We start from the raw sequence: 22,500 nt of genomic DNA, 5'->3' as shown, positions 1-22,500 counted from the left end.
TAAACTGGTTACCAACATTAGAGCAGTAAAAATAAATGTTTTGTCATACCCGTGGTATACGGTCTGATATACCACGGCTGTCAGCCAATCAGCATTCAGGCCTTATTTCTTCAATATACTACAGCATTTCAAAGGGGCTGTGGCACCCACCTGGTCCATCAGACTTCTTCTCCTCTCCTCCCTTCTGATCCTCCTCTGTCTCTCCGAACTCTATAGTCACATGACCTACAGAATAACAACACAAAACAATAACTTACAAAGGACAACACAACAAAACAATGACTTACAGAGGACAACACAACAAAACAATAACTTACAGAGAATAACACAAAACAATAACGTATAGAGAATAACACAACAAAACAATAACAACAAAACAATAACAAACAGAGAATAACACAACAAAACAATAACATATAGAGAATAACACAACAAAACAATAACAACAAAACAATAACATACAGAGAATAACACAACAAAACAATAACAAAACAATAACATATAGAGAATAACACAACAAAACAATGACTTACAGAGGACAACACAACAAAACAATAACTTACAGAGAATAACACAACAAAACAATAACAACAAAACAATAACTTACAGAGAATAACACAATGATACAATAACTTAATGCACATATAACAGAGTAGATTTGGATTATAATTACTGTGCATGTATGAGCAGTAAGCACCCGTTCTACTAGATAATATTCTGGGGTACACGTCTGGGCTGCCCACTCTCACCCTGCCTTTTCACAACCAAGCCTCTTTTGATAGGGCTGAAGACCTCCACAGTACATTACTTACATTATGAATAGACTGGCAATCAAGAATATAGTGTGTATGCTTCTTTATACCACTGACTCTGGCTTACTCTTCTGATTAGGCTTGCATAATTCTGCTAACTTTACCAAAATTCACAGTTTTTTTCCACAAATCCAGGTTGGAATACTCTTGGAATCAGGATGGAATAAGCAGAAAATCGAGGAATCCTCCAAACGGGGTTTCTGGAAAACCTGGTCATTTTGGGAAAGTTACCCGACTTTTACAACCCTACTCCTGATTAACTCCCTTCTTGTGTTTGTCTCCTGGTGTACCTGGTTCATAATTTGTGATGATCTCTCTTGGTCTACCTCTTCCAGAACCCACACTCACCATCCATCTTGTCCTTTTTGTGTTTGTCTCTCTTGGTCTACCTCTTCCAGAACCCACACTCACCATCCATCTTGTCCTTTTTGTGTTTGTCTCTCTTGGTGTACCTCTTCCAGAACCCACACTCACCATCCATCTTGTCCTTTTTGTGTTTGTCTCTCTTGGTGTACCTCTTCCAGAACTTGTTCTTCTCTTTGCTTCGTTTCTTCATGGCTGTCTTGGAGTCTGTTATCCAGACATGGTAGACAAACTGGGACAGTACAGTACAGGAAGCACAATGTTAGAGTTTGAACATAAAGAGACTGATCCTAATTTGAGATGTGTATGCTTAACTCCAACTATCTGTTGATGCTGACAGAAGATTTGTACGAAAACGTGAGAAACACACACTGATTTAAAGTTAGGATTCAATTCAATCAAAGGAATGATTCAGAGGGGTTGGGTTAAATGGTGAAGACATGCTGAGGACACAGGATACAGACTTCACATGCTGAGATACAGACTACACATGCTGAGATACAGGATCCAGACTACACATGCTGAGATACAGGATACAGACTACACATGCTGAGATACAGACTACATATGCTGAGATACAGGATCCAGACTACACATGCTGAGATACAGGATACAGACTACACATGCTGAGATACAGGATACAGACTACACATGCTGAGATACAGGATACAGACTACACATGCTGAGATACAGACTACACATGCTGAGATACAGGATACAGACTACACATGCTGAGATACAGACTACACATGCTGAGATACAGGATCCAGACTACACATGCTGAGATACAGGATACAGACTACACATGCTGAGATACAGACTACACATGCTGAGATACAGGATCCAGACTACACATGCTGAGATACAGGATACAGACTACACATGCTGAGATACAGACTACACATGCTGAGATACAGGATACAGACTACACACGCTGAGATACAGGATACAGACTACACATGCTGAGATACAGGATACAGACTACACATGCTGAGACACAGGATACAGTCTACACAGACTGAGGATACCGACTACACATGCTGAGACACAGGATACAGTCTACACAGACTGAGGATACAGACTACACATGCTGAGGACACAGGATACAATCTACACAGACTGAGGATACAGACTACACATGCTGAGGACACAGGATACAGACTACACATGCTGAGGATACAGATTACACATGCTGAGGACACAGGATACAGTCTACACAGACTGAGGATACAGACTCACAGGCAGTAAGAGGAGATGCTGAATCTATTGTTTTTGTACCTTGGCTGCCCTGATTACATACTGAAAGATGGCTTTTGGAAGTTTAATGATAGATCTGGGCAGAGCTATAAGGGCTGAGGCAAACTTCCCAATAGCTTGCTGAAGAGGAGGGACAAAGGGTGGTGGGAGAGTTAGTAGAAAACAGAATTAGATTATATTGAAGAAAGTGTCAGAGCAGAAAGAACACATTTTCCAACTAGCAACAGATTATCTTAAACTAAACTGAACAATAAATACAATATAATATTTCACATACCGGTAATACCAGTAACTACTTTGCCGTTGTTCTATTCCTCACCTGAAACGCCGACTTCTTGGGAGGCAGTAGACCCTCTCTTCTCTCCATCTCTTCCTCCTCTTCTTCACTGTCGGTTTCAAACAAGTAATAATCTCCACTCCTCACCACTGAGGAGTAGAGAGCAAGGTGCTGTTAATATTAACTGCAGGAAAGGGTTTGAAAAGCAGGTGATGCTTTGGGGTGTAAAACTAGGTAAATGTGAGGCAGCAGAGGTTGGTTTGATTCAAAAAGCCTACTAGTGGGATGAAGTTGATGAGGGCAGGGAAAACACACACAAAGTTAGACACAGAATAATTGCATTAGTTTGTTTGGTAAGACATGGCACAGGTTTAAGGTGACTTGGGCAGAGACTTTCAAAGTATTGTAATTGGTGAAACGGAATTATGTCCTTGAACAGAAGAGCCACAGTAGGGGAACAGGAGTAAAGGATGCTGGGTAATACAGTGCATTCAGAAAGTATTCAGACCCCTTCGCCTTTTCCACATTTTGTTACGTTACAGCTGTCGTGTCTGTGACTCATTAAATGTGAAGATTTGATTTGATAAAATAACATTCTCTATCTGTAATTTAATTATACGATTAAACTAATCATGTAACTTTAATTAACTAGGAAGTCAGGGGCACCACTGACATTTTTTTGTTTATAGAGTGATATTTTATTATCTTATCAATTACAGTCTTCTATTAATGCATTATTACCTCATCAGTTCTCGTTACTGAACGTCGCAAACCCTTGGATATCTGCACGAACCCTAGCCTAAATCATGAATCATCGATATACAAATTGGCTTAATTATTTATTTACTAACTAATTAAATAATCACACAGAATCACATAACAAACCAACAGTAGATATTTGGGTTACTGGATGATCCAAAGAAAAAGTCCTTAGCGGCTGAAGCCGATATGAAGGCTTGGTAGACAAAGGAAAGGGGTGGGGGACTGAGAAAGAGCGGGAAAGACAACATGGATTCACTACACACAGTCTATAATTCTATTTATTGAAATGCTAATCCTTTGCACATGAACGGCCGCTCATTCGAAAAATAATTGCAATGTGTTTATATTTACGCTTGTATGCCGTTGTTGTCTTCTCTGTTGGAAACGCTGGTCAGTCTGCTGGAGAGTTCATCAGAGAGTCTCTGGGTATCTTCCCCAGAAGTCACAATGTCTTTCGAAGTTGTAGCTTTCTCTGCTGCTCTGGCTAGTATCTGTTGTAATGGATACGTCAGGTCTAGATATTGGTCGTTGCATAGATAGATGCTTCCGCGGTTGTCGGTATTCTCGTACTAGATTTATGTAATCTCCAGCTACAGACTAGTAATTCTACGTCTAGGATTTGCTCTTATTCTGTAGTGATCGATAGTCTCAGAGTTTAACCATTTCCAGCCGTGTAGCCAAAACTACACATAGTCTAATGGTCTATAGAATTGTAGCCATTCCAACATGGGGACTCCGTCCCGGCGTTCTTTGACTTAATGTACATTCTGTAGGAAGTGGTTTTAGGGCGATTCCATGACACCTGATGTAATGTTCGGCCTCACTAGTTAAAACTTTAGAAAGCCAACATCACATTACATATTTACTCATTCATTTTATCCAACATCTAGATGTAAACCTGACAGCTGGGAAATTGACACTTTAAGAGATACAGTTATGTGTGTTTCCTGTCCTTCATGCGGTCACCAAATCAAACACACTCGTCATGACTGTCCATTAAACCTGTTAGGGATAGGGGGCAGTATTTTCACTTTGGATGAATTGCGTGCCCATAGTGAACGGCATCCTACTCTGTCCCAGATGCTAATATATGCATATTATTATTACTATTGGATAGAAAACACTCTGAAGTTTCTAAAACTGTTTGAATTATGTCTGTGAGTATAACAGAACTCATAGGGCAGGCAAATTTCCAAACAGGAAGTGGAAATTCATGACTGTCCCATAAGTGTCCACGAACCACTCCCACATTCTCAAATATATAAATATTGTTTAATTATTCCAACTTTTGATGTCCAAGGGTCTTTCTGTGTTCCACAGTTTACATTCCAACCTTGAACACTACAGAGCATATAGGCAGCGTATTTTATAGCCATCATTAAACAGCAGACTTCCCACTCTACGAGAGAGAGCTGTAGAGAGGACACACTGTAACCTGATCCTTCCGATCGTCAGGAGAGTCATGACACTCCCCCTCTACGAGAGAGAGCTGTAGAGAGGACACACTGTAACCTGATCCTTCCGATCGTCACAGGAGAGTCATGACACTCCCCCTCTACGAGAGAGAGCTGTAGAGAGGACACACTGTAACCTGATCCTTCCGATCGTCACAGGAGAGTCATGACACTCCCCCTCTACGAGAGAGAGCTGTAGAGAGGACCCACTGTAACCTGATCCTTCCGATCGTCACAGGAGAGTCATGACACTCCCCCTCTACGAGAGAGAGCTGTAGAGAGGACACACTGTAACCTGATCCTTCCGATCGTCACAGGAGAGTCATGACACTCCCCCTCTACGAGAGAGAGCTGTAGAGAGGACCCACTGTAACCTGATCCTTCCAATCGTCAGGAGAGTCATGACACTCCCCCTCTACGAGAGAGAGCTGTAGAGAGGACCCACTGTAACCTGATCCTTCCGATCGTCAGGAGAGTCATGACACTCCCCCTCTACGAGAGAGAGCTGTAGAGAGGACCCACTGTAACCTGATCCTTCCGATCGTCAGGAGAGTCATGACACTCCCCCTCTACGAGAGAGAGCTGTAGAGAGGACCCACTGTAACCTGATCCTTCCGATCGTCAGGAGAGTCATGACACTCCCCCTCTACGAGAGAGAGCTGTAGAGAGGACCCACTGTAACCTGATCCTTCCAATCGTCAGGAGAGTCATGACACTCCCCCTCTACGAGAGAGAGCTGTAGAGAGGACCCACTGTAACCTGATCCTTCCAATCGTCAGGAGAGTCATGACACTCCCCCTCTACGAGAGAGAGCTGTAGAGAGGACCCACTGTAACCTGATCCTTCCAATCGTCAGGAGAGTCATGACACTCCCCCTCTACGAGAGAGAGCTGTAGAGAGGACCCACTGTAACCTGATCCTTCCGATCGTCAGGAGAGTCATGACACTCCCCCTCTACGAGAGAGAGCTGTAGAGAGGACCCACTGTAACCTGATCCTTCCGATCGTCAGGAGAGTCATGACACTCCCCCTCTACGAGAGAGAGCTGTAGAGAGGACCCACTGTAACCTGATCCTTCCGATCGTCAGGAGAGTCATGACACTCCCCCTCTACGAGAGAGAGCTGTAGAGAGGACCCACTGTAACCTGATCCTTCCAATCGTCAGGAGAGTCATGACACTCCCCCTCTACGAGAGAGAGCTGTAGAGAGGACCCACTGTAACCTGATCCTTCCAATCGTCAGGAGAGTCATGACACTCCCCCTCTACGAGAGAGAGCTGTAGAGAGGACCCACTGTAACCTGATCCTTCCAATCGTCACAGGAGAGTCATGACACTCCCCCTCTACGAGAGAGAGCTGTAGAGAGGACCCACTGTAACCTGATCCTTCCGATCGTCAGGAGAGTCATGACACTCCCCCTCTACGAGAGAGAGCTGTAGAGAGGACCCACTGTAACCTGATCCTTCCGATCGTCAGGAGAGTCATGACACTCCCCCTCTACGAGAGAGAGCTGTAGAGAGGACCCACTGTAACCTGATCCTTCCAATCGTCAGGAGAGTCATGACACTCCCCCTCTACGAGAGAGAGCTGTAGAGAGGACCCACTGTAACCTGATCCTTCCAATCGTCAGGAGAGTCATGACACTCCCCCTCTACGAGAGAGAGCTGTAGAGAGGACCCACTGTAACCTGATCCTTCCAATCATCAGGAGAGTCATGACATATATAACATATTCGATTTAATAAAAAAAAATCCTCATCAATCTACACACATAAGGACAAAGCTGAAAACAGTATTTTAGAATTTAAAAAAAATGTATTACAAATGTAAAAAACATATATCTTATTTACATAACTATTCAGACTCTTGGCCATAAGACTCTAAATTGAGCGCAGGTGTATCCTGTTTCCATTGATCATCCTTGAGATGTTTGTACAACATTACTGAATTGTGTCGAGGCACAGATCTGGGGAAGGGTACCAAAAAATGTCTGCAGCATTGAAGGTCCCTAAGAACACAGTGGCCTCCACTGAGTCTTCCTAGAGCTGGCCGCCCGTCCAAACTGAGCAATTGGGGGAGAAGGGCCTTGGTCAGGGAGATGACCAAGAACCCCCCTGGTCACTCTGACAGAGCTCCAGAGTTCCTCTGTGGAGATGGGAGAAGCTTCCAGAAGGACAACCATCTCTGCAGCACTCCACCAATCAGGCCTTTATGATGGAAACAACTCTTCAGTAAAAGGCACATTACAGCTCGCTGGATTTTGCCAAAAGGCACCTAAAGGACACTGACCATGAGAAACAAGATTCTCTGGTCTGATGAAACCAAGATTGAACTCTTTGGCCTGAATGCCAAGCGTCATGTCTGGAGGAAACTTGGCACCATCCCTACGGTGAAAGCATGGTGGTGGCAGCATCATGCTGTGGAGATGTTTTTCATCGGCAGGGACTGGGAGAACTGTCCGAATCGTGGGAAAGATGAACGGAGTAAAGTACAGTGAGATCCTTGATGAAAACCTGCTTCAGAGTGCTCAGGACCTCAGACTGGGGCGAAGGTTCACCTTCCAACGGGACAACGAACCTAAGCACATAACCAAGACAAACAGCTTCGGGAGAAGTCTCTGAATGTCCTTGAGTGGCCAAGCCAGAGCCCGGACTTGAACCTGATCGAACATCTCTGGAGAGACCTGAAAATAGCTGTTCAGCGACGCTCCCCATCCAACCTGACAGAGCGTGAGAGGATCTGCAGAGAAGAATGGGAGAAACTCCCCAAATACAGGTGTGCCAAGCTTGTAGCGTCATACCCAAGAAGACTCAAGGATGTGATCGCTGCCAAAGGTGCTTCAACAAAGTACTGAGTAAAGGGTCTGAATACTTACGTAAATGTGATATTTCAGTTTCAGTTCTAAAAAACAGTTTTTGCTTTATCTTTATAGGGTATTGTGATGTCATTATGAACTATTGTGATGTCTTTATGGGGTATTGTGGTGTCTTTATGGGGTATTGTGATGTCATTATGGAGTATTGTGATGTCATTATGGGGTATTGTGATGTCATTATGGGGTATTGTGATGTCATTATGAACTATTGTGGTGTCTTTATGGGGTATTGTGGTGTCTTTATGGGGTATTGTGATGTCATTATGGGGTATTGTGATGTCATTATGGAGTATTGTGATGTCATTATGGGGTATTGTGATGTCATTAAGGGGTATTGTGATGTCATTATGGGGTATTATGTGGTCATTATGGAGTATTGTGATGTCATTATGGGGTATTGTGATGTCATTATGGGGTATTGTGATGTCATTATGGAGTATTGTGATGTCATTATGGGGTATTGTGATGTCATTATGGAGTATTGCGATGTCATTAAGGGGTATTGTGATGTCATTATGGGGTATTGTGATATCATTATGGGGTATTGTGATGTCATTATGGAGTATTGTGATGTCATTAAGGGGTATTGTGATGTCATCAAGGGGTATTGTGATGTCATTAAGGGGTATTGTGTGTAGATTGACGAGGAAGAAAAACAGCTCAACCCGTTTTAGAATGAGGCTGTAAACGTAACAAAATGTGGAAAAAGTCAAGTGGTCTGAATCATTTCTGAATATATAAATGGGATGTTCACGGGATAAATAATAAAAGGAATGCAACAACAGGGGATGATACAAAAAAAATCTATTCAATTCAGAAACAGGCCACCACAGAGAAGAACTGTGGAAGATTTTAGGTACGGATCTGTGACTAGAAAAAGCTTTTGAAAAGCTTTTCAGCCTTATTGATTTTATCATTGCGATATTTAAGCCTATTTCAGTTGTGTATTATATTGCTCTGGATTTCTTCTCTTGTGGTCTGTTGATGATAAGAACTATAACAGAGATAGAATTCTTCACCCTCTTTCCAGGAAGAGAAAAGGGAGATACATTTTATCTCTGTTGAATTAATACATTATTTCACAATGAGAGATTCCCTACTGTGGCCTCCTAAGAACCACACCCAAAAACATAACAGCCATCAGTTGTTGTATTTTCTCTCAGTGGAATATTCTGTCTCTTTAAGGCCCCATTTTATGCACAAATACATGATTTCATTGCCATTAGTTGAGGCATATTGTCTTATTTCATTAAAGGAAATCAGAACAGCATCCTGCCTGTATATTTCTGATGTTTTGGGGTTCATCAATCAATTAACCAACCAATCAATCAACCAATAAAGAAATCGATCAATCAATCAAACAAGGGGCCTTAAATAGAGTCAGAAAAGGACTGAGGTCACGACGGAATGTTTTCAGGGCGTCTGGAGCCCAGGTGCAGTATGGAAATCCTCTGTGAGTTCTGGTCAAGGACACAATAGCCAATCAGAGTGGAAGAAAAAAAAGGCGTGGTCAACCTACTGGAGGCGTGGTCAACCCAAGGCTGCCACCACTGCTTTTTTTTAGTCTTAGATTGTTCTTGTTTTTGTTCTTTCTCTCTCTCTCGCTCTGCTCCTAAAATACAAATAGTTTCACAGGTAGATCAATGCTTCATTCAGAGCTCGTGAAAAAATTAAACAACTATTTTTTTTTATAAATATGTTTTAAAAACATTTTTTTAAACATAAGCACCAGTACCACAACATTGCTTACAGTGATTATATCATATAATGATGGTGAGTGTATGAACATCTATTCCAAGGTTTCCTAAACATTCCATGAGAACAACACCATTGTCATCCTCATCCTCCCCCCCCTCTCACCCTGCTGCTCCTGTGGAAGGATGGGGTTCTCTCTGTCTCCAGACTCCTGTGGAAGGATGGGGTTCTCTCTGTCTCCAGACTCCTGTGGAAGGATGGGGTTCTCTCTGTCTCCAGACTCCTGTGGAAGGATGGGGTTCTCTCTGTCTCCAGACTCCTGTAGATGGATGGGGTTCTCTCTGTCTCCAGACTCTTGTGGATGGATGGTGTTCTCTCTGTCTCCTGACTCCTGTGGAAGGATGGGGTTCTCTCTGTCTCCAGACTCGTGTGGAAGGATGGGGTTCTCTCTGTCTCTAGACTTCTGTTCAAGGATGGGGTTCTCTCTGTCTCCAGACTCCTGTAGATGGATGGGGTTCTCTCTGTCTCCTGACTCCTGGCTCAACATCTTCTTCCCTCTCTTAAACTTCTCCTGGCGCTGCTTTATACGGTCCATCCTGAGAAAGAGAGAGAGAGAGGGGGTGGAGGATAAAAAGAGAGAGAGGGGGGTGGAGAGAGAGAGAGAGAGAGAGAGAGGGAGGGAGAGAGGGGGAGACAGAGGGGGTGGAGAGAGAGGGGGTGGGGTATGGGGGAGATAGAGAGAGAGGGGGAGATAGAAAGAGAGGGGGTGGAGAGAGGGGGAGATAGAGAGAGGGGGAGAGGGGGGGTGGGGTGGAGAGAGGGAGGGGGAGATAGAAAGAGGGAGGTTGGGTGTAGAGAGAGAGAGGGGGGAGATAGAGAGAGAGGGTGGTGAAGAGAAAGGGGGAGATAGAGAGGGGGTGGGGTGGAGAGAGAGATAAAGAGAGATAAGGGGGGAGAGAGAATGACCATGGGGTGGGGGAATGACCATGGGGGGGAATGACCATAGGGGGGGAATGACCATGGGGTGGGGGAATGACCATGGGGTGGGGGAATGACCATAGGGGGGAATGACCATAGAGGGGAATGACCATAGGGGGGGAATGACCATAGGGGGGAATGACCATAGGGGGGAATGACCATAGAGGGGAATGACCATAGGGGGGAATGACCATAGGGGGGAATGACCATAGAGGGGAATGACCATAGGGGGGAGTGACCATAGGGGGGGAATGACCATGGGGTGGGGGAATGACCATGGGGTGGGGGAATGACCATAGGGGGGAATGACCATAGGGGGGGAATGACCATAGAGGGGAATGACCATAGGGGGGGAATGACCATAGGGGGGAATGACCATAGAGGGGAATGACCATAGGGGGGAATGACCATAGGGGGGAATGACCATAGGGGGGAATGACCATAGGGGGGAGTGACCATAGGGGGGGGTGACCATAGGGGGGAGTGACCATAGGGGGGGAATGACCATAGGGGGGAATGACCATAGGGGGGGAATGACCATAGGGGAGAATGACCATAGGGGGGAATGACCATAGGGGGGAATGACCATAGGGGGAGTGACCATAGAGGGGAATGGCCATAGGGGGGGAATGACCATGGGGTGGGGGAATGACCATGGGGTGGGGGAATGACCATGGGGGGGAATGACCATAGGGGGGGTGACTATAGGGGGGAATGACCATAGGGGGGGAATGACCATGGGGGGGTGACCATAGGGGGGAATGACCATAGGGGGGAATGACCATAGGGGGGGAATGACCATGGGGTGGGGGAATGACCATGGGGTGGGGAAATTACAATAAGGGGGGAATGACCATGGGGGGAATGACTTTGGGGGTGGAATGACCATGGGGGGGAGGGGGGGGGGAATGACGATGGGGGGAGTGACCATTTGGGGGAATGACATAGATATAGCAGTTAATTTAGTACTAATATACATACTATATATACTATATACTATATATACATACTATATATACTATATACTAATATACATACTATATATACTATATACTACAGTGAGGGAAAAATGTATTTGATCCCCTGCTGATTTTGTATGTTTTCCCACTGATAAAGAAATGATCAGTCTATAATTTTAATGGTAGATTTATTTGAACAGTGAGAGACAGAATAACAACAACAAAAATCCAGAAAAACGCATGTCAAAAATGTCAGAAATTGATTTGCATTTTAATGAGGGAAATAAATATTTGACCCCCTCTCAATTAGAAAGATTTCTGGCTCCCAGTTGTTTTTTATACAGGTAACGAGCTGAGATTAGGAACACACTCTTAAAGGGAGTGCTCCTAATCTCAGTTTGTTACCTGTATAAAAGACACCTGTCCACAGAAGCAATCAATCAGATTCCAAACTCTCCACCATGGCCAAGACCAAAGAGCTCTCCAAGGATGTCAGGGACAAGATTGTAGACCTACACAAGGCTGAAATGGGCTACAAGACCATCGCCAAGCAGCTTGGTGAGAAGGTGACGACAGTTGGTGCGATTATTCGCAAATGGAAGAAACACAAAAGACCTGTCAATCTCCCTCGGCCTGGGGCTCCATGCAAGATCATGAGAACGGTGAGGAATCAGCCCAGAACTACACGGGAGGATCTTGTCAATGATCTCAAGGCAACTGGGACCATAGTCACCAAGAAAACAATTGGTAACACACAACGCCGTGAAGGATTGAAATCCTGCAGCGCCCGCAAGGTCCCCCTGCTCAAGAAAGCACATATACATGCCCGTCTGAAGTTTGCCAATGAACATCTGAATGATTCAGAGGACAACTGTGTGAAAGTGTTGTGGTCAGATGAGACCAAAATGGAGCTCTTTGGCATCAACTCAACTCGCCGTGTTTGGAAGAGGAGGAATGCTGCCTATGACCCCCAAGAACACCATCCCCACCGTCAAACATGGAGGTGGAAACATTATGCTTTGGGGGTGTTTTTCTGCTAAGGGGACAGGACAACTTCAGCGCATCAAAGGGACGATGGACAGGGCCATGTACCGTCAAATCTTGGGTGAGAACCTCCTTCCCTCAGCCAGGTCATTGAAAATGGGTCGTGGATGGGTATTCCAGCATGACAATGACCCAAAACACACGGCCAAGGCAACAAAGGAGTGGCTCAAGAAGAAGCACATTAAGGTCCTGGAGTGGCCTAGCCAGTCTCCAGAACTTAATCCCATAGAAAATCTGTGGCGGGAGCTGAAGGTTCGATTTGCCAAACGTCAGACTCAAAACCTTACTGACTTGGAGAAGATCTGCAAAGAGGAGTGGGACAAAATCCCTCCTGAGATGTATGCAAACCTGGTGGCCAACTACAAGAAATGTCTGACCTCTGTGACTGCCAACAAGGGTTTTTGCCACCAAGTACCAAGTCATGTTTTGCAGAGGGGTCAAATACTTATTTCCCTCATTAAAATGCAAATCAATTTCTAACATTTTTGACATGCGTTTTTCTGGATTTTTGTTGTTGTTATTCTGTCTCTCACTGTTCAAATAAATCTACCATTAAAATTATAGATGAATCATTTCTTTGTCAGTGGGCAAACGTACAAAATCAGCAGGGGATCAAATACTATTTTGCCCTGACTGTATATATACTAATATACATATGAACCACTGCAACAGGAGAAAGACCGTCCATGTGGGAGCAGCAGGTCAGGGAGAATTTACTGCCCGTCTGAGTGACGGAAGCGGGGAGAACAGGTTTGAGTGGCTTTGACGTCCCTGATGATCTTCTTGGCCTTCCTGCGACACCTGGTGTTGTAAGTGTCCTGGAGGACAGGCAGTGTGGACCCAATGGTTTGTTCGCCTGCACGTATCACCTTCTGAAGAGCCTTGCGGTCAGCCGCCGTAGAGTTTGCTGTACCAGGCTGTGATGCAGCCTGACAGTTTGCTCTCGATGGTGCTCCTGTAGAACACTGCGAGGGCCCTCAGGGACAGCCCGAATTTCTTCAGCATCCAGAGGTTGAAGAGTCACCTTCTTCACCAAGGTGTCCGTGTGGTTACACTGTTTCAGCTTCTCTGAGATGTGGACGCTGAGGAATTTGAAGTTATTGACCGTGTCCACGGCGGCCCCTGTTGATTAGGATGGGGGGCGTGTCCAACCTGGTTCCGCCTGATGTCCACAATCAGCTCCTTTGTTTTGCAGATGTTGAGAGAGAGGTTGTTTTCCTGGCACCACGCCGTCGTTCTTGTTGGTGATTCAGGCCTACTACTGTCGTGTCGTCAGCTAACTTGATGATGGAGTTGGAACTGAGTGAAGCCACTCAGTCGTGGGTATATAGGGAGTACATGAGGAAGTAGTGATGAGGAAGTAGTGTTGCCTACCTTCATCACCTGGGGGGGCGGCCTGTCATGAAGTCCAGGATCCAGTTGCATAGGGAGGAGAACTAGGGCCGTGAGCTTTCTAATGAGCTAATATGGTATTGAAGGCCGAGCTGTAGTCAATGAACAGCATCCTCACACTACGCATTCCTCTGGTCCAGGTGGGTGAGGGCAGGGTGAAGTGCAATGCTGATTGCATTGTTCGTGGATCTGTCAGGGCGGTAGGTAAATTGGAGAGGGTCCAGTGTACTTTATATCACGTTGCACCAATCCAACTCTGAAAAGTCTGTGCCTTAAATGGTTATGAATTTCTGCAGCGGTGAATGAACAGAAACACCTGGACTGTCACGACTTCCGTCAAAGTCGGTCTCTCTCCTTGTTCGGGCGGCATTCGGCGGTCGACGTCACCGGTCTTTTAGCCATCGCTGCTACACCTTTCATTTTCCATTTGTTTTGTCTTGTTTTCCCGCACACCTGGTTCACATTCCCTCATCAGACTAAATGTATATTACCCTCTGTTTCCCCCATGTCTGTGTGTGGAACTGTTCTTTGTGTAGGGTGTTACACTACAGGCTGGCTTGCGCTAGGTTTGTTTCAAACCTAGGTTTGTTTGTTTTGTTTAATCCGGTTCATGTTACCGTGGTTGTGCTTTGTGCTGTCTCGCCTGTTCCTTTGGACCAGGGTGGATATTAAAGTTCTCCTGTTATCACCCATCTCTGTTCTCCTGTACCTTTGGGCCAGGGTGGATATTAAAGCTGTTATCACCCATCTCTGCTCTCCTGTACCTTTGGGCCAGGGTGGATATTAAAGCTGTTATCAACCATCTCTGCTCTCCTGTACCTTTGGTCCAGGGTGGATTTTAAAGCTGTTATCACCCATCTCTGCTCTCCTGTACCTTTGGGCCAGGGTGGATATTAAAGTTCTCCTGTTATCACCCATCTCTGCTCTCCTGTACCTTTGGGCCAGGGTGGATATTAAAGCTGGTATCACCCATCTCTGCTCTCCTGTGCCTTTGGGCCAGGGTGGATATTAAAGCTGTTACCACCCATCTCTGCTCTCCTGCGCCTGACTTCCCAGCAACCAGTCACTCACCCCGTTACATGGACTTACTGTCTCTTCAGCTGTTCCATAGACTGCTTCTCTTCCTCCAGTTTGGCTCTGACTGCCTTCACTATAGTTGCCTGGAACAATTCAGCCCCTCTGAAACACACACATACATCATCACATCACAGATACATGATGACATCACAGTACCACAGCAGGGTAAGAACAGATACATGATGACATCACAGTACTACAGCAGGGTAACAACATATACATGATGACATCACAGATACATGATGACATCACAGTACCACAGCAGGGTAAGAACAGATACATGATGACATCACAGTACTACAGCAGGGTAACAACATATACATGATGACATCACAGATACATGATGACATCACAGATACATGATGACATCACAGTACCACAGCAGGGTAAGAACAGATACATGATGACATCACAGAACTACAGCAGGGTAAGAACAGATACATGATGACATCACAGATACATGATGACATCACAGATACATGATGACATCACAGTACTACAGCAGGGTAAGAACAGATACATGATGACATCACAGATACATGATGACTTCACAGTACCACAGCAGGGTAAGAACAGATACATGATGACATCACAGTACTACAGCAGGGTAACAACAGATACATGATGACATCACAGTACTACAGCAGGGTAACAACAGATACATGATGACATCACAGTACTACAGCAGGGTAACAACAGATACATGATGACATCACAGCACCACAGCAGGGTAACAACAGATAAATGATGACATCACAGTACTACAGCAGGGTAACAACAGATACATGATGACATTACAGTACTACAGCAGGATAACAGATACATGATGACATCACAGCACCACAGCAGGGTAAGAACAGATACATGATGACATCACAGTGCTACAGCAGGATAACAGATACATGATGACATCACAGTACCACAGCAGGGTAACAACAGATACATGATGACATCACAGTACCACAGCAGGGTAACAACAGATACATGATGACATCACAGATACATGATGACATCACAGATACATGATGACATCACAGTACTACAGCAGGATAACAGATACATGATGACATCACAGTACCACAGCAGGGTAACAACAGATACATGATGACATCACAGTACCACAGCAGGGTAACAACAGATACATGATGACATCACAGATACATGATGACATCACAGATACATGATGACATCACAGTACTACAGCAGGGTAACAACAGATACATGATGACATCACAGTACCACAGCAGGGTAACAACAGATACATGATGACATCACAGTACTACAGCAGGGTAACAAACAGATACATGATGACATCACAGATACATGATGACATCACAGTGCTACAGCAGGATAACAGATACATGATGACATCACAGTACCACAGCAGGGTAACAACAGATACATGATGACATCACAGTACCACAGCAGGGTAACAACAGATACAAAGAGTTAGCTGGTATAATGGAGGTAGTTTGAACAAAAAGCTTAGAAAGGATTAGCTTAATGAAGACACACACACAGTAAGCGTATACCTGGAGGCCAGTATCTGTGAGGCCCTGATGTCAGCCACCACATGTAGGAAGTAGTAACTCATGAAGACGCGTCTCTGCAACAGCAGGAAGGCAAAACAGATACTGTCCCAGATGATCCCAGCCTCGTCGCTGGGCAGATCACACTTCTTACCACCATTCGCAGCTATAGACGCCACGGACAGACAGACAGACAGACATAGAATGCACAACCAGCAGACACATGGAGTAGATGGAGAAGATAGATGTAGAAGATGGATGGAGAAGACAGATGGAGCAGATGGAGAAGACAGACAGAGAAGATGGATGGAGAAGACGGATGGAGAAGATGGAGGGGACAGATGGAGAAGATGGATATAGAAGACAGAGGAGCAGATGGAGAGGACAGATGGAGCAGATGGACGGAGAGGACAGAGAAAACAGATGGAGAGGATGGAAAAGACAGATGGAGCAAACAGATGGAGAGGATGGAAAAGACAGATGGAGCAGATGGAGAAGACAGATGGAGAAGACAGGTGGAGCACGTGGATGGAGAAGATGGATCAGATGGATGGAGCAGATGGAAAAGATAGATGGAGAATATAGATTGAGAAGATGGATGGAGAAGACAGATGGAGAAGACAGGTGGAGCAGGTGGATGGAGAAGATGGATCAGATGGATGGAGCAGATGGAAAAGATAGATGGAGAATATAGATTGAGAAGACAGATGGAGCAGACAGATGGAGCAGATGGAAAAGCCAGATGGAAAAGACAGATGTAGCAGACAAGTGGAACAGATGGAGATAGATTGAGAAGACAGATGGAGCAGACAGATGGAGCAGATGGAAAAGCCAGATGGAGAAGACAGATGTAGCAGACAAGTGGAACAGATGGAGAAGACAGATGGAAAAGATGAATGGAGAAGACAGATGGAGAAAACAGATAGAGCAAATGGAGAAGACAGGTGGAGCAGATGGAGTAGACAGATGGAGAGGATGGATGGAGAAGACAGATGGAGAAGACGGATGGAGAAGTCAGATGGAGAAGATGTAGTAGACAGTTGGAGCAGACAGATGGAGCAGATGGATGCAGAAGACAGATGGAGCAGATGGAGACGACAGATGGATCAGACAGGTGGAGCAGATGGATGGAGAAGACAGATGGAGCAGACGGATGGAGAAGACAGACAGAGCAGATGGATAATACAGTTGGAGCAGACAGATGGAGCAGACAAGTGGAGCAGATGGAAAAGACAGATGGAGCAGACAGATGGAGCAGACAGATGGAGCAGGCAGAGGGTTCAGACGGAGAAGACGGATGGAGAAGACAGGTGGAGAAGACAGGTGGAGAAGATGGATGGAGAAGATAGATGGAACAGACAGATGGAGCAGATGGAAAAGACAGATGGGGCAGACAGATGGAGCAGACAGATGGAGCAGGCAGAGGGTTCAGACGAGAAGACGGATGGAGAAGACAGGTGGAGAAGACAGATGGAGAAGATGGATGGAGAAGACAGATTGAGAGGACAGATGGAGAAGACGGATGGAGAAGATGGGTGGAGCAGACAGATGGAGCAGACAGATGAAGCAGATGGAGGGGATAGGTGGAGAAGGTTGATGAAGAGGACAGACAGAGCAGACAGATGGAGTAGATGAGAAGACAGATGGAGTAGATAGATGGAGCAGATTGAAAAGACAGATGGAGCAGATGGAGAAGATGGAGAAGACAGATGGAGCAGATGGAGAATACAGATGGATCAGACAGATGGAGAGGACAGATGGAGAAGATGGATGTAGAAGACAGGTGGATCAGATGGAGAAAACAGGTGGAGCAGACAGGTGGAGCAGATGGAGAAGACATATGGAGAAGATGGATGTATAAGACGATTGGAGAAGATGGATGGAGAAGACAGATTGAGAGGACAGATTGAGAGGACAGATGGAGAATATGGATGGGGAAGTCAGATGGAACAGACAGATGGAGCAGATGGAAAAGACAGATGGAGCAGACAGAGGGAGAAGACAGATGGAGAAGCCAGGTGGAGAAGACAGATGGAGCAGACAAGGGGAGCAGATGGAGAAGACAGATGGAAAATATGAATGTAGAAGACAGATGGAGAAGATAGATGGAGCAAATGTAGAAGACAGATGGAGAAGACATGGAGCAGACAGATGGAGCAGATGGAGAGGACGATGGAGAAGACAGATGGAGCAAACAGATGGAGCAAATGGAGAAGATAGATGGAGAGGATGGATGGAGCAGATGGAGAAGACAGATGGAGCAGACAGATGGAGCAGATGGAGAAGACAGATGGAGAAGAAGCATGGAGAAGACAGGTGGAGAAGATGGATGGAGAAGACAGATTGAGAGGACAGATGGAGAATACGGATGGAGTAGATGGATGGAGAAGATGTATGGAGAGGACAGATGGAGAAGGCAGATGGAGAAGGTTGATGGAGAAGACAGACAAAGCAGACAGATGGAGCAGATGGAGAAGATGGATGTAGCAGACAGATGGAGCAGGTGAGAAGACCGATGGAGAAGACAGATGGAGCAGACAGATGGAGAAGACAGATGGAGAGGACGGATGAAGCAGACAGATGGAGAAGACAGGTGGAGCAGATGGAGAAGACAGATGGAGAAGATGGGCATGGAAGACAGATGGAGCAGACAGATGGAGCAAATGGAGAAGATAGATAGAGAGGATGGATGGAGCAGATGGAGAAGACAGATGGAGCAGATGGAGAGGACAGATGGAGCAGACAGATGGGGAAGACGGATGGAGAAGACAGGTGGAGAAGACAGATGGGGAAGACGGATGGAGAAGACAGGTGGAGAAGACAGGTGGAGAAGACAGATTGAGAGGAGATAGATGGAGAAGATGGGATAGAGCAGATGGAGAAGATAGATGGAGAAGACAGATGGAGAAGACATATGGAGAAGACGGATGGAGAAGACAGATGGAGAAGACAGATTGAGAGGAGATAGATGGAGAAGATGGGATGGAGCAGATGGAGAAGATAGATGGAGAAGACAGATGGAGAAGACATATGGAGAAGACGGATGGAGAAGACAGATGGATAAGACAGGTGGAGAAGACAGATGGAGAAGATGGATGGAGAAGACAGATTGAGAGGAGATAGATGGAGAAGATGGGATGGAGCCAATGGAGAAGATGGATGGAGAAGACAGATGAAGCAGATGGAGGGGACAGATGGAGCAGATGGATGGAGAAGATGGAGCACCTTTAGTAACATAATTTCATCACGTTCATAAAACATGGTTTCATTGCTTCATGAAAGTAAGAGACGTACGTGTGAAGTCTCTGTTGGTGACGACCTTATACTCCTTGATGGTGCAGGCCAGACTGAGGAGCTGGATCAGCCAGCAGTTATTGACCACCAGGACATTGATGTAACCACAGGCCAGGATCTGAACACGGAGACAAAGATGTCAGATGCCTTATCTCTCATCCTCCTGTTCCCTTTAAAGTGCACTACTTCAGATAAATGGAAGGAGAAAGGCTCTGTGCCACATTATGTCAAACTACCGGACGGAAGGTACTTTTCATGTCACCATCTCAGTAGTATGACAGTTCTTATGATTTGTGAAGCATCTATGTAGTGCTTATGAAGCCTTTACGAATGCTCTATGAAGCCTTTACGAGTCGTTTGAAGTGGAATCGTATGTCCTACTGTGTGTGTGTGTGTGTGTGTGTGTGTGTGTGTGTGTGTGTGTGTGTCCTACTCACAGACAGGATGTTCTTCATGGTGATCACAAACACGTTATAGGCGATCAGAAGGTCCCAGTAGTGGAGAATCTTTTTGATTGGTTTGAGCAGCAGCTCCCCACTGAACAGCAGGAAGTAGAAACATCCCACTATATAGCCCAAACAGAAGATACTGATACGGGTGGTGCCGGTGATGAAGATGATGGTGAGGACGAACCAGAAGAGGTAGCTAAACGTGATGACCTTCAGCATGTCCAGGTAGGACCTGGAGGAGGAGAGAAGCGAAGGAGAGGAAAGAAGAGAACATGCAGGTAGACAAGAGGTTAATCCCAGGTAGACTAGTGGTTAATCCCAGGTAGACTAGCGGTTAATCCCAGGTAGACTAGCGGTTAATCCCAGGTAGACTAGAGGTTATTCCCAGGTAGACTAGCGGTTAATCCCAGGTAGACTAGTAGTTAATCCCAGGTAGACTAGCGGTTAATCCCAGGTAGACTAGAGGTTAATCCCAGGTAGACTGGCGGTTAATCCCAGGTAGACTAGTAGTTAATCCCAGGTAGACAAGCGGTTAATCCCAGGTAGACTAGTGGTTAATCCCAGGTAGACTAGTGGTTAATCCCAGGTAGAACCTGGAGGAGGAGAGAAGAGAAGGAGAGGAAAGAAGAGAACATGCAGGTAGAATAGCGGTTAATCCCAGGTAGACTAGTGGTTAATCCCAGGTAGCCTAGCAGTTAATCCCAGGTAGAATAGCAGTTAATCCCAGGTACACTAGCGGTTCATCCCAGGTAGCATTGCGGTTCAACCCAGGTAGACTAACGGTTCATCCCAGGTAGCCTAGCAGTTCATCCCAGGTAGACTAACAGTTCATCCCAGGTAGCCTTGCGGTTAATATCAGGTAGACTAACAGTTAATCTCAGGTAGCCTAGCGGTTCATCCCAGGTAGCCTAGCGGTTAATGCCAGGTAGCCTAGAGGTTAATCCCAGGTAGACTAGCAGTTAATCCCAGGTAGACTAGTGGTTCATCCCAGGTAGCATTGCGGTTCATCCCAGGTAGACTAACGGTTCATCCCAGGTAGCCTAGCAGTTTATCCCAGGAAGACTAGCGGTTAATTCCAGGTAGACTAACAGTTAATCCCAGGTAGACTAGCGGTTAATCCCAGGTAGCCTAGAGGTTAATCCCAGGTAGACTAGCAGTTAATCCCAGGTAGACTAGTGGTTAATCCCAGGTAGCATTGCGGTTCATCCCAGGTAGACTAACGGTTCATCCCAGGTAGCCTAGCAGTTTATCCCAGGTAGACTAGCGGTTAATTCCAGGTAGACTAACAATTAATCCCAGGTAGACTAGCGGTTAATCCCAGGTAGCCTAGCAGTTAATCCCAGGTAGACTAGCGGTTAATCCCAGGTAGCCTAGCAGTTAATCCCAGGTAGACTAGCGGTTAATCCCAGGTAGCCTAGCAGTTAATTCCAGGTAGACTAGCGGTTAATTCCAGGTAGACTAGCAGTTAATCCCAGGTAGACTAGCGGTTCATCCCAGGTAGCATTGCAGTTCATCCCAGGTAGCCTAGCGGTTCATCCCAGGTAGCATTGCGGTTCATCCCAGGTAGACTAACGGTTAATCCCAGGTAGCCTTGCGGTTAATCTCAGGTAGACTAACAGTTAATCCCAGGTAGACTAACGGTTAATCCCAGGTAGCCTTGCGGTTAATCTTAGGTAGACTAACAGTTAATCCCAGGTAGACTAGTTGTTAATCCCAGGTAGACTAGCGGTTAATCTCAGGTAGACTAACAATTAATCCCAGGTAGACTAGCGGTTAATCCCAGGTAGCCTAGCGGTTAATCCCAGGTAGACTTGTGGTTCATCCCAGGTAGCATTGCGGTTCATCCCAGGTATACTAAGGGTTCATCCCAGGTAGCCTAGCAGTTTATCCCAGGTAAACTAGCGGTTAATTCCAGGTAGCCTAGCGGTTCATCCTAGGGAACATTGCAGTTCATCCCAGGTAGCATTGTGGTTCATCCCAGGTAGACTAACGGTTAATCCCAGGTAGCCTTGCGGTTAATCTCAGGTAGACTAACAATTAATCCCAGGTAGCCTAGCGGTTAATCCGAGGTAGCCTAGCGGTTAAACCCAGGTAGCCTAGCGGTTAATCCTAGGTAGCATTGCGTTTCATCCCAGGTAGACTAACGGTTCATCCCAGGTAGCCTAGCAGTTTATCCCAGGTAGACTAACAGTTAATCCTAGGTAGACTAACAGTTAATCCCAGGTAGCCTAGCGGTTCATCCCAGGTAGACTAACGGTTAATCCCAGGTAGCCTTGCGGTTAATCC

At 45.7% G+C, this 22,500-nt stretch overlaps 1 protein-coding gene across 1 annotated transcript in view; it reads right to left on the bottom strand.

Annotated features, from left to right (window-relative positions):
- LOC139376512 (piezo-type mechanosensitive ion channel component 2-like) overlaps positions 1-22,500 on the bottom strand; it is a 178,450-nt gene that overhangs the window by 30,577 nt on the left and 125,373 nt on the right. The window contains exons 26-36 of the mRNA XM_071119199.1: positions 20,203-20,446; positions 19,766-19,883; positions 16,475-16,637; positions 14,955-15,044; positions 9,990-10,088; positions 9,624-9,645; positions 9,317-9,395; positions 2,752-2,858; positions 2,454-2,552; positions 1,287-1,407; positions 151-225 (exon numbers count right to left, since the gene is read on the bottom strand). Coding sequence (XP_070975300.1) covers positions 151-225; positions 1,287-1,407; positions 2,454-2,552; positions 2,752-2,858; positions 9,317-9,395; positions 9,624-9,645; positions 9,990-10,088; positions 14,955-15,044; positions 16,475-16,637; positions 19,766-19,883; positions 20,203-20,446 — 1,217 coding nt within the window. The remainder of the gene's footprint in view (positions 1-150; positions 226-1,286; positions 1,408-2,453; positions 2,553-2,751; positions 2,859-9,316; positions 9,396-9,623; positions 9,646-9,989; positions 10,089-14,954; positions 15,045-16,474; positions 16,638-19,765; positions 19,884-20,202; positions 20,447-22,500) is intronic.

The sequence above is a fragment of the Oncorhynchus clarkii genome, chromosome 20, assembly GCF_045791955.1.
Source record: "Oncorhynchus clarkii lewisi isolate Uvic-CL-2024 chromosome 20, UVic_Ocla_1.0, whole genome shotgun sequence".
Classification (NCBI taxonomy): Eukaryota; Metazoa; Chordata; class Actinopteri; order Salmoniformes; family Salmonidae; genus Oncorhynchus; species Oncorhynchus clarkii.
Note: the sequence above shows the minus strand (reverse complement) of the source record. Positions and strands in the feature narration are given on the sequence as shown.